The 15,231-nt window shown below is 36.3% G+C and overlaps 1 protein-coding gene across 1 annotated transcript in view; it reads left to right on the top strand.

Moving 5' to 3' along the window:
• Positions 1–15,231, top strand: part of RAPH1 (Ras association (RalGDS/AF-6) and pleckstrin homology domains 1) — a 79,388-nt gene that overhangs the window by 55,270 nt on the left and 8,887 nt on the right. Inside the window, 7 exon segments of the mRNA XM_035331253.1 lie at positions 2,452–2,573; positions 4,314–4,379; positions 5,721–5,864; positions 6,966–7,076; positions 10,948–11,046; positions 11,706–11,826; positions 12,478–12,620. Of these exon segments, the coding sequence (XP_035187144.1) occupies positions 2,452–2,573; positions 4,314–4,379; positions 5,721–5,864; positions 6,966–7,076; positions 10,948–11,046; positions 11,706–11,826; positions 12,478–12,620 (806 nt within the window).

Raw genomic sequence — 15,231 nt, 5'->3', positions numbered from 1 at the left:
TATCATCCCACACTAGGCTGTTAATGTTACTTATTGTTAGACAGAAAAGGCTATTATTGGGTGACAAGGTATCCTCTTCTACTTTTCATATGAAGAATACCGTATTAGTGAGCACAAAACATAAAAGTTTTAATAAAATAAGTCTTAAAATTGTCCTGTATTGAAAAAAGAAATAATATGCACAAATTCTATGAAAACCCAAATCACATGTATTTTTAAAAAAGACAATCCAAAATACAGACTGTTTGCCTCATACACTTTATACAGGAACTTAAAAAACAGATGAAAAATGATTAATGCAAAGCTCTTACCTTATGTACTATTTTATATTGTATTGCATTATTTTGCAACCAGTTCATCTTTCCAAACATTTATTTCTGGAAATATGAACGTAAGCAGAAGGAACACCTTTTTTTTGATGTTTTACCCTAGCTAGGCATAAAATACCTATCTACCTTCACATTGTGTTTGTCATGTTATCTTTGTTAGTTGATTGTTCATTGCTTGCACAGTGCAGTGAAATGCAGTGAAAGTGTTAAGCTAACAAACTGTGAAGAAAGACACGTGGCCTGTAGCATTCCTGTTCGTCTTTGCTTTTTATGTGGTCTGCTTCAAATGTGTGTGGTTAACTAATTTTTGAGGAGTCTGTTTTAGGCACATGCACATGAAGTACAAGCCCACTATGTAATAGTTTAACTAGTAGCTTTTTATGCGTTTTACCCAAGAACTTAGTTATATTTACTTCCATTTCACAAATGTAGAAATGGAAACAGAATGAAATGCTTTTCCCAGTTGTACTCCGCAGGTTTTTAACAAAAATGACTCTGGAAGGTGTTTTTTTTTTGGTTTGTACAAAGATTGTTTTCATTTTTATTGTTAGAGCAGAGTAGGTATATGAAATAACCAAGAGCTATAATTTTTTAATTCTATGTAATAAGTTCAATAATGGGAACACTGCATTATTTGCTGTTTTGCAAACTTGGGGTACATACATAGTCAGTGAATATTTTGTTTCATGTTTGAGTTCAGTTATTGTTAATAGCAGTTGATATGTTTAGAAAGCTGTCCAGTTTCCCCAATTAGGCTGTGGTGAGATTTAAGCCTGTGTATCACAGTCTTTAAGATTTTTCTATTCTGTTCTTCTGTTATGTAACGTTTTTTTACATTCTTGGAAGACAGCATTGTTGTGTTGATGATAGAGCTCGGGGTTGAGTTGTAATTTGAAAGCACCTTAGAAAGATGTCACTGAGACTTCAGTAATGTCCTGTGTTATGCCTATGTCATCTTAAACCTTCGTTCATTCCCTACAGATGACATTCTGTTGCATTCGCCCTGTTTAGTATTCTTAATTAATAAGGTTGTTGAGGTGCCACATGTCACCTCAGTCTTAGTTATAGATCCTAGGTCTGAATGTGGTCAGTGCCATATGCCCTCTGTAAAAATGTGGTGTAATTGATTTTGGGGTTGAGAAGCATATTCTGCTTCCACGTGCTAATGAAAGGTCAAGCAAGTCCCCAAGGATTCTGAAAGAACTAATTTGCTTAAGTGCCACTGTATGGCCTATATGAAGACGGAACAAAATGCAGAAAGCAAGATTCTGCTTGAGTGTCTTTTAAAGGAGGAGAAATTTGGTCCAGTGGTTTCTTAAAGTTATATTATTTGTTATTTATTTTAGAATAAGGATTTGAAGTTATTTCTTGGCCATTTCAGTAATTTTTTCTTTTTTCTTCCTCTCTTCCTTTTTGCTTATACTCCTTATCTGGTACTGGTGACAATCATTTCAATAGAGAGTCATAGCTCAGTGTTCTCAGAAGCCACTGTTCATTTATCCACCCAGACAGATTAGTTGTAAGAAATACTGTGTCAGTTTTCAGAATTCTTCTACCATACCCCCACTAACTATGGGTATTCTGCATTTCAGAAACATTTCGTTTTCTCTCTGATCATTGTCTATTACTTTTTTGGATACTTTGTAAGAGTGAGATAATGACTAGGTATATAATAGAATCAAATCTTGTGCTGAAAAAGCCACCTCATAAATTCCTTCCTGGGCTCTGTGGACCAGAGTACATATAAATGTGATAGCTTTTTTATTTGTACTCATAACATTTCAAATATTGTTATTTGAGTCCATTGTGCTCAAGTAGGATGGTAAGCATTGTGACATAGCAAAAAATGTGTTGTTAAGGCTTAATATACAGACCATAAGCCTGAGGAGAGGGGAGTGAGTGTACTGAGTGTGCATATGTGTAAATTTAAGCCAGGCATTTCTGAAAATTGACTGAGTTCTTTTAGTTTCTTACTGTGTTTTAAACTTTTTCCCCATTTTGGTAGACCTTGAACTGTATTTTCTTTCTATACATGCCTTGTCTCCAAGATGCAAATACAGAGTAGCTTCTTTTGCAAAATGTGACAGACTAAAATGTATTTGCTCTTTTGTTATTGCTGCAGAAAGGATCTTTGAAGATCATGAAAATTTAGTTGAAAATCTTCTGAACTGGACAAGAGACAGTCAAAACAAACTAATGTTTGTGGAACGTATAGAGAAATACGCACTTTTCAAGAATCCCCAGGTAATCCCGAGGCTCATGGTAAACGTATGCATTTACGCACGCGTGCATGCCGGATTTCAGTTTCTTACTACTTTTTGTAGCATTCATTTCAATACTTATAGTTTGATATTTTTATGTGTATAAAAATGCTATGCAACTTTACACCTCAGTGCCATGTACATTCATGATGTGATTGGTACAAAATCAGGTCCCTAACAGAAAAAACATGAGCTGAAGCAATCGGTTTTCTAATGTGTTTGTGGGTAAATTTAATGGAGATAAAGGCAGGAAGTTTTATGGTATTTGCACCAGTACTCCATGCTCTTCACATATGTAAATATGTGGTAATACAAAGGTATTGACAGATACTGCTCAGAATAATGCCTGTCCTCAGTGCATTGTTATTTTGTTGGAAAGAAGGTGAACAGAGAATCAGAGAGGATAGCCACTCCACAGTTGAAGGACAAGAGATGAGAATCTCCCCTTTATCCTGCTCACTGGTTAGGAAACCTAAGGGTCCTCTTTTTTTCTTGCGCACTGATTGTCAACAGGCGATAATGGAGATTTCCAGATGACAGCTACGGATTTGATATCCAGTAGCAGTTCAGTACCATAAGGGGGTGAAGGAAAGTGTTAAAGGGAACAGAAAAGCACAAGGTGACTCCTTGACGATTTGGAATTGAAAAGAACTGCATATAATATCACTTGCTCTCTTATAACTCTTAGCTAAAATATTGCCTTTCGGTGTCATGGATTATGTTTATATCACTGTGACATCTGTGTGGTAATTTCTTAGATCTGAACTCCCTATTTATCTAGCAAGCTGAGTGTCAGTTTTGCATGGCCATCCTTTCAGACAGTATACTTCTGAGCAAAAATTAAAAACCTAGTCTTTTTCAAGTGGTTTATGAGAAAGCTGAAAAACTGCAAAAAAAAATCTTTTTAAAAACATGTTGATAAATGGTTACTGTTAGTACATATGGTAGGTACTGTCTATAAGAATAAGGTACCAGCACAAACACAATATTTTAATGTATGCATTTCTCTTTCATTTAAAGTCTTGATCTAGCTAAACTTCATGAATACTGTTGTCTTTTGTTGGTGGTGGTTTTTTTTTTTTTTTTTTTTTTTTTTTTTTTTTTTTTTTTTTTTCCAGTAAGAGCTAGAGGCTAGGAAGAGGAAGACTTCCGTAGTCCCAGTCCTTTCCAAGCTGAAAAAGAGTTCAAGGAATGTTACTAAATAAGATATAGTACCTATGCATAATTAGGTTGTTTTTAAGAAGACAAGGAGTATTTAGTAGTTCTTTATGAAAAATATTCAGAGAACTGTAAGCACGTGGAAAGAAGTACATTTCTTCTGTGTGTGCTTCTGTCAACACATAAATCAGGATGTAAAAAGTTTTAAAGATACCTGTTTATTATTTTTTGTGAGGTTTTCAAGTTCCCAGTATTTTTATTTCTGGATGCATTGTATCAGTCAGCTGTTAATTGTGTAGAAACAAGGATGATGTTGTTATGAGGCTGTTAGTTAGGCCAGGAGTTAGAGACTGATTCATACTACTGGAAAAGGTAGTAGTAATTAAGGTCCATGTAATATTTAGCAGTCTTGACGGTCTCAATTGGACTATAAAGTTTTGTTTAAATTACATAATGTTCTTAGATAACAGCTATTTCTTCTTACTACTGCAGAAAGGGACGTGAGAAATATTATTTGGCTACATTTCATGATGCCTATAGAAATAATGAGTTTCTCTTGTTACAGAACTATCTTCTGGGGAAAAAAGAGACCTCTGAGATGGCAGACAGAAATAAAGAGGTGCTGCTAGAGGTAAGAATTCCAAAATAAAAAGGACGTAATAGTCATTTCAGAGTTTGAAGCTAAACTCTAAAAGGTTGTGGTTATTGAACTACATGAATGCAGCTGATTGTAGTTCTGGGGAAATGGGATGGAATGTGTTGCATTTGAGATAAATGGCTAATGTTACTGTTTCATATAAAATTGGTTAATAAAAATGTATCCTTATTTTGTTTGGTAACCGAAGTGAGGTTACCTCTAAAAACTTGTATTTATCTGAGGTAGTAGAAATAATTTTTTAAACTAGTTCTCTCTGAATTGTTGTTCTCTACAAAATTCTGTAGCACTGTTTCACTGAAGAGTCTATGTTAGTATTTTAAATTTTCTTAGTAAGCAAAGCAGTTAAAAATAGTTTCATTTACATTTCAAAATAAACCACAAAAAAAAATAATAAAATGAATGACAGAAAATGAAGTTATTTAATATTGAACACATAAATTAGTTTACGGAACTGAGGACAACAGAAAAAGTAAGTGTGGAGCAAAATAATGCAAGCAGTACAAATAGTATCTACAAGCTAAAACCAGAATGGTTTTGTGGTGTTTTTGTAGAGATGTACCCATGCAGAAGTGTGATAGCTTCCACTTTATTTCCAGAATAATGATTATTATTTCAATCATTATACAAAAGTAAATATTTTGAATATTTAATTTTTGATTATACTTAATAATACAATTACTCTTAGGAGTAGCATATTGCAAACTTTTAGTCTATTATTACTACAAGTTTTAACAAGTGGTTATATGAATAATGTGTATCAAAAAGTTGTTTGGAGCCACAACACACAGAAGGTTTTAATGCTGTCTAATTCTTCCTGTCTTTTAGGATTCCTCATATATCTCTGTTCTGCGTATTAGTCTGGAGTGTATTTAATGCACTTTTCTTTCCGCTGTCAGCTTTTTATAAATAGAACTTTAACAGGAAATGTAGTATTGGCATTAGTAGCAACAAAGTACTCAAGTAATGGAGGCATACGTAGTTAGGTTTTGTGTATAAGTAGATTTATGAGGTGACCTCATGACTTTAAGGCCAGTAAAGCTGTTGGGAGGATATTTCTGACAAGCAGTGGTTAGAAAATCTTTACAGTAGCTACTAATATTTCTGTTGAGAAAATGCTAAGATCCTATACAGTATTTGGCTGATTTACATTAGACCTTCTGCATTTAATCTCTAGGTCATGCTATTGCATGGAGAAAGTACTTGTGTATGTGTTCCTTAGATAAAGAATTTCAGAATTTCAGTCACTGAAGAAAACCCTGTATGCAGTATGTTCTCTTTCTGTCTCTTCCCAAACCACCATGTGTTCATCTGCAGGAATGTTTCTGTGGAAGTTCTGTAACTGTGCCAGAAATTGAGGGAGTTTTGTGGCTGAAAGAGGATGGTAAGAAGTCTTGGAAGAAACGTTACTTTCTTCTTCGAGCTTCTGGAATCTATTATGTACCTAAAGGGAAGGCAAAGGTATGCTATTATAAAGCAATTTCTCCAAGTTGTTTATGGTGGTAAATCATTTGTGCACAAGAGTCAGCCTCAGAGCTTGGCTTAGCTATGCCCTGACCAGAGCCACAGCCCTTAATTAACAGTGCAGCTTTATCATGGAAGAAAATTATAAATTTACTTTAAATTACTGTGTTGGCACTTGATGTAAATTGTCTAACCCCAAATCGCATGACAACATGGGTCTGCTCTTTGAGTAAGTTCAGGCTTAGGTGGTCAGAAACACCAAAGAAAAAGGATTGGTGGAGTTAAGAGACTACATTTTTTGAAATAGGAAAATATCGTTCTGTTTCTTCAGTGTCATTTACTACTGCTCTGTATCTTTTGATAATGAAAAGGAAATAGAAAGCTGCTACAAATGCATTATAGCTTCAAGGCTGAACTCCTGCAAGTTCAAGTTGTCCACGAATCTGTGGATCTTGACAGCATGAACTGGTCTGCAACACAGGAAGTTTGCTTCCCACACAGCTGTCAATGAAGAGAAAATCGTTCCTGTGCTCTCCCACTGCATCAGTTCTCTTTTAGACTTGAATATATCTCAAATGTTCTCTCTATAGCCTTTTATTTAAAGCAATCTGTATGCAAGATACCCTGTTGAAATTCTGTGGCCTACAATCACTGCCAAACATCATAAGAAGTATACTTATGGTCAGATTGGAATTTGGAGACCTTACTTATTACTAAGATGAAATATAACAAGCAGCTGTTAAAAAGTTCCTGATCAAATTGGTCCTATTTACTCTCTCCTGATACCAACTCTGAATAAACATTAGCAGTCTGCTGTAAAATGTGGTCAGAAGGCAAAATACAAATAAAACACACACACCAAAATGGACTGAATTTGAAAAAGAATAACCTTGTTAAAAGAATAAATGTCTGATGCAAGAGTTTACACATGGCTGTATCCCCTTTTTGTACTGTTAGTATTTAAATCAGATTGAAACTAATATTAGACTGTAACTAGACTTTATATTAGTATTGAATCTTAACACTAGACTGATTTTTTCAGTGTGCGTGGTTTTCTTAAAAGGATATTTTGTAAATTAGTATTTTTGTATTTAATAGGTCTCGCGGGATCTTGTATGCTTTCTACAGCTAGATCATGTCAATGTTTACTATGGACAAGACTATCGGAACAAATACAAAGCACCCACAGACTATTGTTTAGTGCTGAAGGTAACTTGTTAATTGTTTTAAAACTCCTAACACTAAAAATAGCAATTCAAGAGCTTCAGACATTTCCACACTAGTCTTAGTTCCTTGTAATAAGTACAGAGAACAACAGAAGAATGACGTTACTGGGTTCATCTAGCATTCTTGGTTTCTTTGACAGTGGCCTTTCTTTATAAGCTGCTTAGGGAAAAATTAGAAGTACACAACAGTCTTGCAGAGATACTTCACAGAATACTTTTTCAGCCTTTAGAAATTTAGGGAGTCATGGAGTGGATCTCAGCTGTTCTGTTTTGGAACCCCAAGAAGCCTTTAGCATAAACCCTGTATGTTCTTTTACTTCTTCTGATACATCAGTTGCTTTCCATTTTATTTTCCCTAGTTCTTGTATTGGTAAGTGAACGGTAAGTGAACAGTTGCTTGTTGTTCATGCTCTTCGTGACTTCGTAAACATTTTCATATTGCCCTGAATTGCCTTACTTCCAGACTGAGTCCTAATCTATTTATTTATTTATTTATTTATTTATTTATTATTGTTATTATTTTTTTTTACTATAAAATATAACACTAAAATCTTCCTTTGGAAACTGTATGCCTTGCAACAGTTCAGGTTCAGTGGAAGTGCTCCTTGAAGCACTAATGTCAGGGAGTTCCTGTCTTCTCAGAGCATAGGTCCAGAGTTGTGCAGAAAGGAATATTGTGAGTGTCAAGGCTACCTATGGTGCCCAATCTGAGGGAAAGGGGATGCTTTAAAGGAAGAAACTTCAGCATATAAAGGACAAATAGAAAGAACAAATTGAAAAAATGTTACAAAAATAATGACCTGATCTTAAACGGTGGGACCTGAGTGCTTTCAATTATTTTAAATTGCATCAACTCATCTCCGGGTCTCTCTTGACTCTCACACGTTTTTCAAAATGGTGTTAGTTCTTGCAAGATAGCTAGCTACAAAGCTTTTTAAAAACAGATTTTCACAGTATGTTTATAGCAAATAAAGCATTTTCATGGATTTGAAAATGGTGCAAGTAATGAGATAGTTACAGTTGTGCTTAAAATTTTCCTTTGAACTTTTATCTTCCCTAATACCCATCTCTTGCGGTGTTACGCATGTCACTACATTAGAATGTTTTATGTGCCTGAAGCATGTGGCTGCCTATGTATGGTGTGAAAGAATGATTTCATTTTTCAACAGACAGGGCAACGTGTGTTTGGGCCCACTGAGAAGTAGAATAATAGAATCATTTAGGTTGGAAAAGATCTCTAAGATCAGCAAGTCTAACCGTTAACCAAGTACTGCCAAGTCTATCACTAAGCCATGTTCCTAAGCATCAAATCCATTAACACTAGTGACAGGACCCGCGGGAACGGGGTTAAGCTGAGGCAGGGGAAATTTAGGCTGGACGTCAGGAGGGGGTTCTTCACAGAGAGGGTGGTTGCACACTGGAACAGGCTCCCCAGGGAAGTGGTCACTGCACCGAGCCTGTCTGAATTTAAGAAGAGATTGGACTGTGCACTTAGTCACATGGTCTGAACTTTTGGGTAGACCTGTGCGGTGTCAAGAGTTGGACTTGATGATCCTTAAGGGTCCCTTCCAACTCAGGATATTCTATGATTCTATGATTCTATGATTCTATGAAATCTACACATCTTTTAAATACATCTAGGGATGGTGACACAACCAATACCCTGGGCAGCCTATTCAAATGCTTTACCACATTTTAGGTGAAGAGATTTTTCCTAATATTCAACCTAAACCTCCCGTGGCAACTTGAGGTTTCCCCTGAACCTCCTTTTCTCTAGGTTAAATAACCCTAAGTAGATTGAATATCTAATACGAGACATGAGATTAAGGGAGAAAGCATAAAACTGAAATTGGAAGTATATTCTCTGGTCTTATAAGTCCTTGGCATAGTTAACTGAACACAATTAAAGGCAAAAATACCTGTGTTTGTAGTTATTAGGTTACTTGAACTAAATTGATTTCTTATGCTTGCATGTCACTTTCTATCCATGTCATTTTGACAGGTTAAAATAGATTTTTTTTTCAAACTTGTTGATCACCCAGAGTAAATAAAACTAAGTCTTATCTTAGTAGATTTAAAATATATATATATTGCCATTCTGAGTGTAAGGGAAGGCATGGAAATGATGAAGTTAAAATTTAACATCTAAGTTTTCCTTTATTATTTAAGTAGATTCATGTTGTAGAGTTAGTTGGCTAACTTATACAAAATAAAGTGATATTTTCAGTGTGGAACTGATGAATCACCAATTACATTGAGTTCTGCTTTCCTCAACTCTCAGCGTGTTAAATCTGTGTTTTTTATTAGTATCAACAAAATAGAAGCCATGCAATTTTTTATTATTATTATTTATTTATTTATTTATTTATTTATTGTATAAACAATTGACTTTGTGCCACCAGGACTCACTAAGCTGGGAAATAGCTCCAAAATATGAACGCTGGGAGGGGGGGGGAGGGGGGGGGGAGGACAGGGAGATGAATGGGAAAAGCACTGAAAGGTTGATTTATAATAAAGTGCAGAATGGACTAGTCTTTACATTTTTGTCTCCTTTGTTTATCATGAACCTTACTGTGCAAGACAGTTGCTGTTGTTAAAGATGACAGTTGCATGCTGTATATATTAGCTCCTTGGTCCTGAATGTTAGATTTCTGAGGGTTCATTTTATTTATGTATAGCCAAATTTTTAAAGAAGTCCAGGGAAAAAAAGCTTGTTAGGGAAGTAATTGTTTATGGTTTCATAGACTCCTCTTTGTTACACAATGTGTATGTGAAAGAGATTGGTTATGAAAAACAAAAACTGTGATCTAAAATCATTGTGAAGTTAGCTACATATATTCTGGTTATGGAGATAAATGTGTTCATGTTCATTTTGAATTAATTGTGTTTGGAAGACGTAGCAAGAGAAGACATTCTGAAAAGAGATTAAAAGTTATTTGATATATATTTAAAATAGTCTTCACTAAAACTGAAATGCCTATGAACAACTAGCAATACTCTATTGCTGGTGTATAAGCTAATACAGGATAATAATAAGTTGAGTATTCATAGTTGGCCATGACAGCTCTGTGACATGTAACTTCTGCAGCACAGACAGCAAACAATTGAGTAATCCATCCAGAGTAATTTCCATTGTTTGATTAAAAAAAAAAAAAAAAAAAGTATTTCTTTACTTCTGTATTTATAAATAAAATATTTTTTTCCTTTTCTACATGCAGTTGGGAGCAGCAAGTATTTTAAATGACAGCCCTGTATCAGTAGGACAGGGACCTTGAAGGTTCTACAAGCTGAGAACAGAATTGTGCTCATAGTATGTCATTTGTGGAGTGTCTCACTCAAGCCATGCAAAAGCAGAGAAGAGTATGTTTGCTTTCTGCTAGTGTGTTTTGGTGAGAGGAAGCTAAAACAGTTGTCTCCCTCAGGTGGTGATTTAGTCCATACACCGCTAAAGGAGACAACTCTTCACACTTTGACTGTCCCTTGCTTGCAGTTTTTACAAGCTGACACTGTTCTGACTGCTTGGCTTGAGAGTATGAATATTTCTAAAGAGCCTTAGGGATGCAGAAAGCTCTGTAGGTACGTAGAAGGTACAGCACTACAATACTCAAGAGTCGTCCTTTCCTAGTGTTTCAAACCTGAAGTCAGTGTTTGCTGGACATGCTGCCAATTTGTGTGTAAAGCAGTCCCCCCACCTCCTGAAATACTCTCAAACATTTGTAAGTGGGCCCAAAGTACGCGCTACCATGCAAGAGCTTCCAACAATAAATTTGTCTGTATAAAGCTCAGCAGATAAATGGCTTTCCTTGCATTCCTAGCTATTAAAATATCGGTGGGGATTATTTTTTTTTCTGCAGCATCCTCAGATCCAGAAGAAATCCCAGTATATCAAGTATCTTTGCTGTGACGATGTAAGAACTCTACACCAATGGATCAATGGCATCCGCATTGCTAAGGTAACCTCTAGCCAGTCTTGCACTGTTGTCATGAGTTGTTGTCACTGTTGAAACCATTTATAGTTATTCGGCAAAATACATGCTAAATCCAAATTTCTTCTATTTAACTATTCTGAATGTGAACTATACAATATTTCTTCTTACGTCCTTCATTCCCTAGAAAAATTGGACCCTTTCCTTCAATTTCTGCTGTACTTTTTTGTCACGTGACATAATTCTGACTGACATCTGTGCTAGATTTCAGGCAACTCTCTTACAGACATTAAAAGGAAGGCTTTTGGGAATAGATGGGACCCAGAGTTTGACAGAGTTGTTTTCTAAGATCCCCAGGTTGTCTTAGTTTATTTGTTGGCCCATTTCTTGCATTTATCTGGGTGGTTTGATGCAATCTCTTCTAGCATAAAGAAACTGTTTTTATTTCTTTTAGCAATTCACTAATAAAAAGGCAAAAGACTGGGAGGAGGAAGTTGCCACTGCTGCTAAATGAAATAGAATGTAATTTGCACTAATTTAATTTTGTGTGAGCTCCTTTACATAGAGCCTGCTTTTTATCTGTGGGGAAAAAGAAGGTGGAATAGAGAAGCTGGAGGTGAAGAACAACAGTCTGAAAAGGGTACACAGCCTGTGTAGTCGTTACATTTGTTTGTCATTTTGCTTAGTATGGGAAGCAACTGTACATGAATTATCAGGAAGCATTGAAGAGAACAGAATCGGCATATGACTGGACTTCCTTGTCTAGCTCCAGTATCAAGTCAGGCTCCAGCTCATCTAGTTTACCAGGTAATAATGTGATCTATCTCATAATGGAAAGACTTAATTACTTTTTTTATTCTCAATTATTTGGAGACTGCAGGAGAGGCTATTGCAGGAAATGGACTATATTAATCCAAAAACCTTTATTACTTCTAGTGGTGTGTGTTTTCAGAACATACCATACTTTCTCATTCACTTCCAAAAGAGAATATTTTTCTGATACTGAGAAGAGGAACTTCATTTCAAATTCCTGATGCTGCTATCTTCATCTGTTTGAAAGAAAAGAAATCAAGGTCCCTGTTTTAATGATGTAAACTGCTTTTGTTAACTGAAATATGTGAAATTGGCAATTGGGAAATAGTCCCTGCCCATAGTCAGAGATCGAGACAATCTCTTGAGAGACAAACTTTGAAAATAGAGGTTCTGCTCCTTTGTCAAATTTGGTGTGCCTGCATGAGTATGGTCTTGTTGCTCTGTTGTGTTGCCCAGACAGCAGTCTTCAGTGGGCTGGCTGTGAGCTGGAGCTTGTGCAGTACTTAGTGGGAACAGTGTTATTTGGTGGGATAACGCATTTAAAAGGCGTGACCAATAAATGTCATACAGACTTGCATTGTAAGCACACTGGCTTTACTCTTACATTCAGAAATGTAAACTGTTTCTTTGCTTTCTTTCAAACAGAATCTCAATCAAACCATTCTAATCAGTCTGACAGTGGAGTTTCTGACACCCAGCCAACTGGACATGTCCGTTCCCAAAGTATTGTCAGCTCCATGTTCTCTGAGGCCTGGAAGCGTGGCACTCAACTGGAGGAATCCAGCAAGGTAACAAGAAGACTGTAGTTTGAGAACCAACACCCAACAAAATGCACAAGACAGAGTGTTACCTCTTCCACCTCTGTCTGGAACGGGATGGATTTTTTTCTTTTTATTACTCTATATTATTCGCATACACTGCTGCATACATTTTTTTTCAGGAATCACTTTTTCAGGGAGTTCAATCATGAAACCTTCTGCTCTTGTTTTTATTAGTGTGCACAGAACCCCCCCTGGTCTTTGAAGGCATGAGATAGTCCTTCCCAAGAATCCTATTAATTAGTGTTGAGTAAAGACCAAATAAAAAGATTAGCTGTTAACAAGCTGATGAATTAAATTAATTTACTAAGATGTTTCTTCAGTTAACTAGTTACATCTTTCCATTGTAAAGATGTAAATGACTGAGATCTGGAGGCAGATACACCTATTTAAGACACTCTAATGTTTTTATTCCAATGGTTGCTATTATATCCTGTGGAAAGGGAAGCAGTAAACATAGACATGGTTAAAGCAGAAGTACTAAAATTGAAAATAATTGTGGATTGAGACAGATTTGCTATCTGCTGTTGCTGGTAGAGAGTTACAAAAGATAGTAACCCGTTGACTCTGAGAGTCTGTGGTGGTTTGGTTAGTTTTACGTCTGGTAGTTGGCTGGTGTAGTTCTTGGGGAATACCTGCACATGCAGCAGAACCGCCACTTCAGCTGGTTGGTTGTCAGGCTTAAAGGAATTTCCAGGTTCCTGAACAGCCACGATACATGTATTAACTGTGGCACTTCCGTGTGGAAGTGTATTGGCAGGATGCTGTGGGAAGCCATCTTCTCTCCTTTCAGTCTTTCCCAAACTGCAGGTTCAAGCTACATAGAGAAGGAGGCTTTTTAAAAATGAAACCATGGGTCACTACACCTCATATTGGTGCATCAGCTAAATAACTAGAAATAAGACACAATATCACATTTTCAAATAAAAAAGCACAGGTGGCACAATGTGAAAACTGACTTGGCTCTGTTCGGTGGGATTTGTAACTTTTCTGCAGTGCCTGCTGGCTTGGAAATCATCCGATTGTAATATTGACGGCCCAGGAACATAGTTTACTAAACTGTGATTCAAATTTTTCTACTGCATGTCTGCAAGACCTGCTGCATGTTCATCAGCAGATGGCTTGTGTATGTGTACAGGGTGCATCATTTCTGCAGGGACTGGGTTGATGGCAGGGCACTCAAGTCTGTCTAGCATGTATCCAACAGAGGTAGAAGAGTACTGCTATGAGAACTGTCATGTTACTGTTTTCTGAAGTTTTGTTTTTAATGTGAACTCTTTGCTACTATACTCTGTGAACTTCTGGAGAAAATTTTGAGATTAGCACTATGGACCACATCGAGTCCATAGTGCCGCTGGCAATTGCTCATTTAAATAAACCCCCATATTTTTTATGTTATCTGATTAAAGCATTTTTACAAATAAAATATTCAGACTGCTCCCTATTAAGGGCCATCCATGTTTCAAGATTTCATCAATTTAAATTCCCTTCTATGCACAAATCCATTAAAAGGCACATATCCTCACATGTTAACACAGGGGAATGGAAACTTGCAAAGACTCCAAATGAAATGAATCATATAAAATTATGATTTGAAGCTATGCTAAAAAGAATTCTGAGTAAATTGTTCACAAATTTAACTTAAGCCAAACTACTGTACGTGCTTTTTTATACTGTACGGGTCTGGCCGAAGGAAATTAAATGCTCAATAAATTAGGCTGGTAGGGGCAAATGTTAAATTCTGTGGCAAGAAAGGAAACAACAGTATTGATATATTTGGTATATTATTATATATATATTGGTTTTATTGATGTAATTTCCCAAAATGCTGCTGTTTGCCCAAAGAATATTTTATTCACTTGTTCACGTTCATCACAGCTGGACAGTGAAAATAACATGTCTTGTTTTCTTGTTAGATTTTTAAAATGTTCTTTTAAATAGGGTAATACAACAGGCGTCAGAATGTGTGCTCACTTTATGTGCTTTATGTGACAAGGAATAAGGGACAGTTCCCTGTTCAAGTCTCTCTAGGGTCTTGCCATTCAGGGATAGCTGTTCTTTTATGTGTCAGTCTCCCTCTCTCGCTGTTTATGCCGCTTTTATTTTTTCCTGTTGCCTTTTGCTGTCTCAGGTGTCAAAAGTGAAGGTCAGCACACCCGTGGTGCCTTATACAGGGCAGAACTAAGGTCAGGGGATGTTACTTGTAAATTCATTAACTTGGGTGATTGGGAGAATGGTAATTGCAGACTAACATATGCAAGAGATCAAGATCTCTCCCTGTTTTGTTATGTGAAGATGTTTGATGAAGCTCCAGAACTTTGTTACACTCTCGCCTCACAGACCTAACATGACAGATAGAGGCACACCCCTTGTTTGTTGTAAATTGCCCGTGTTGTTTCTTACTCTAATGTTTTTGTTGTTGTTTCTGTGCATATAGAAACTCTGTGCACCTGTGTTTAAAACAAAGCAATATGCAAACATGCTTATACAACGAAAATGAACATAATTGGGCTAACTTGTGGCAAAATATCTACTAATGAAGTGTAGGTACTGAGTGCAGTTAGTTGCCGTGTTGGTATGC

The sequence above is a fragment of the Oxyura jamaicensis genome, chromosome 7 (genome assembly GCF_011077185.1).
Source record: "Oxyura jamaicensis isolate SHBP4307 breed ruddy duck chromosome 7, BPBGC_Ojam_1.0, whole genome shotgun sequence".
Lineage (NCBI taxonomy): Eukaryota > Metazoa > Chordata > Aves > Anseriformes > Anatidae > Oxyura > Oxyura jamaicensis.
This window is presented reverse-complemented; position numbering and strand designations above follow the sequence as displayed.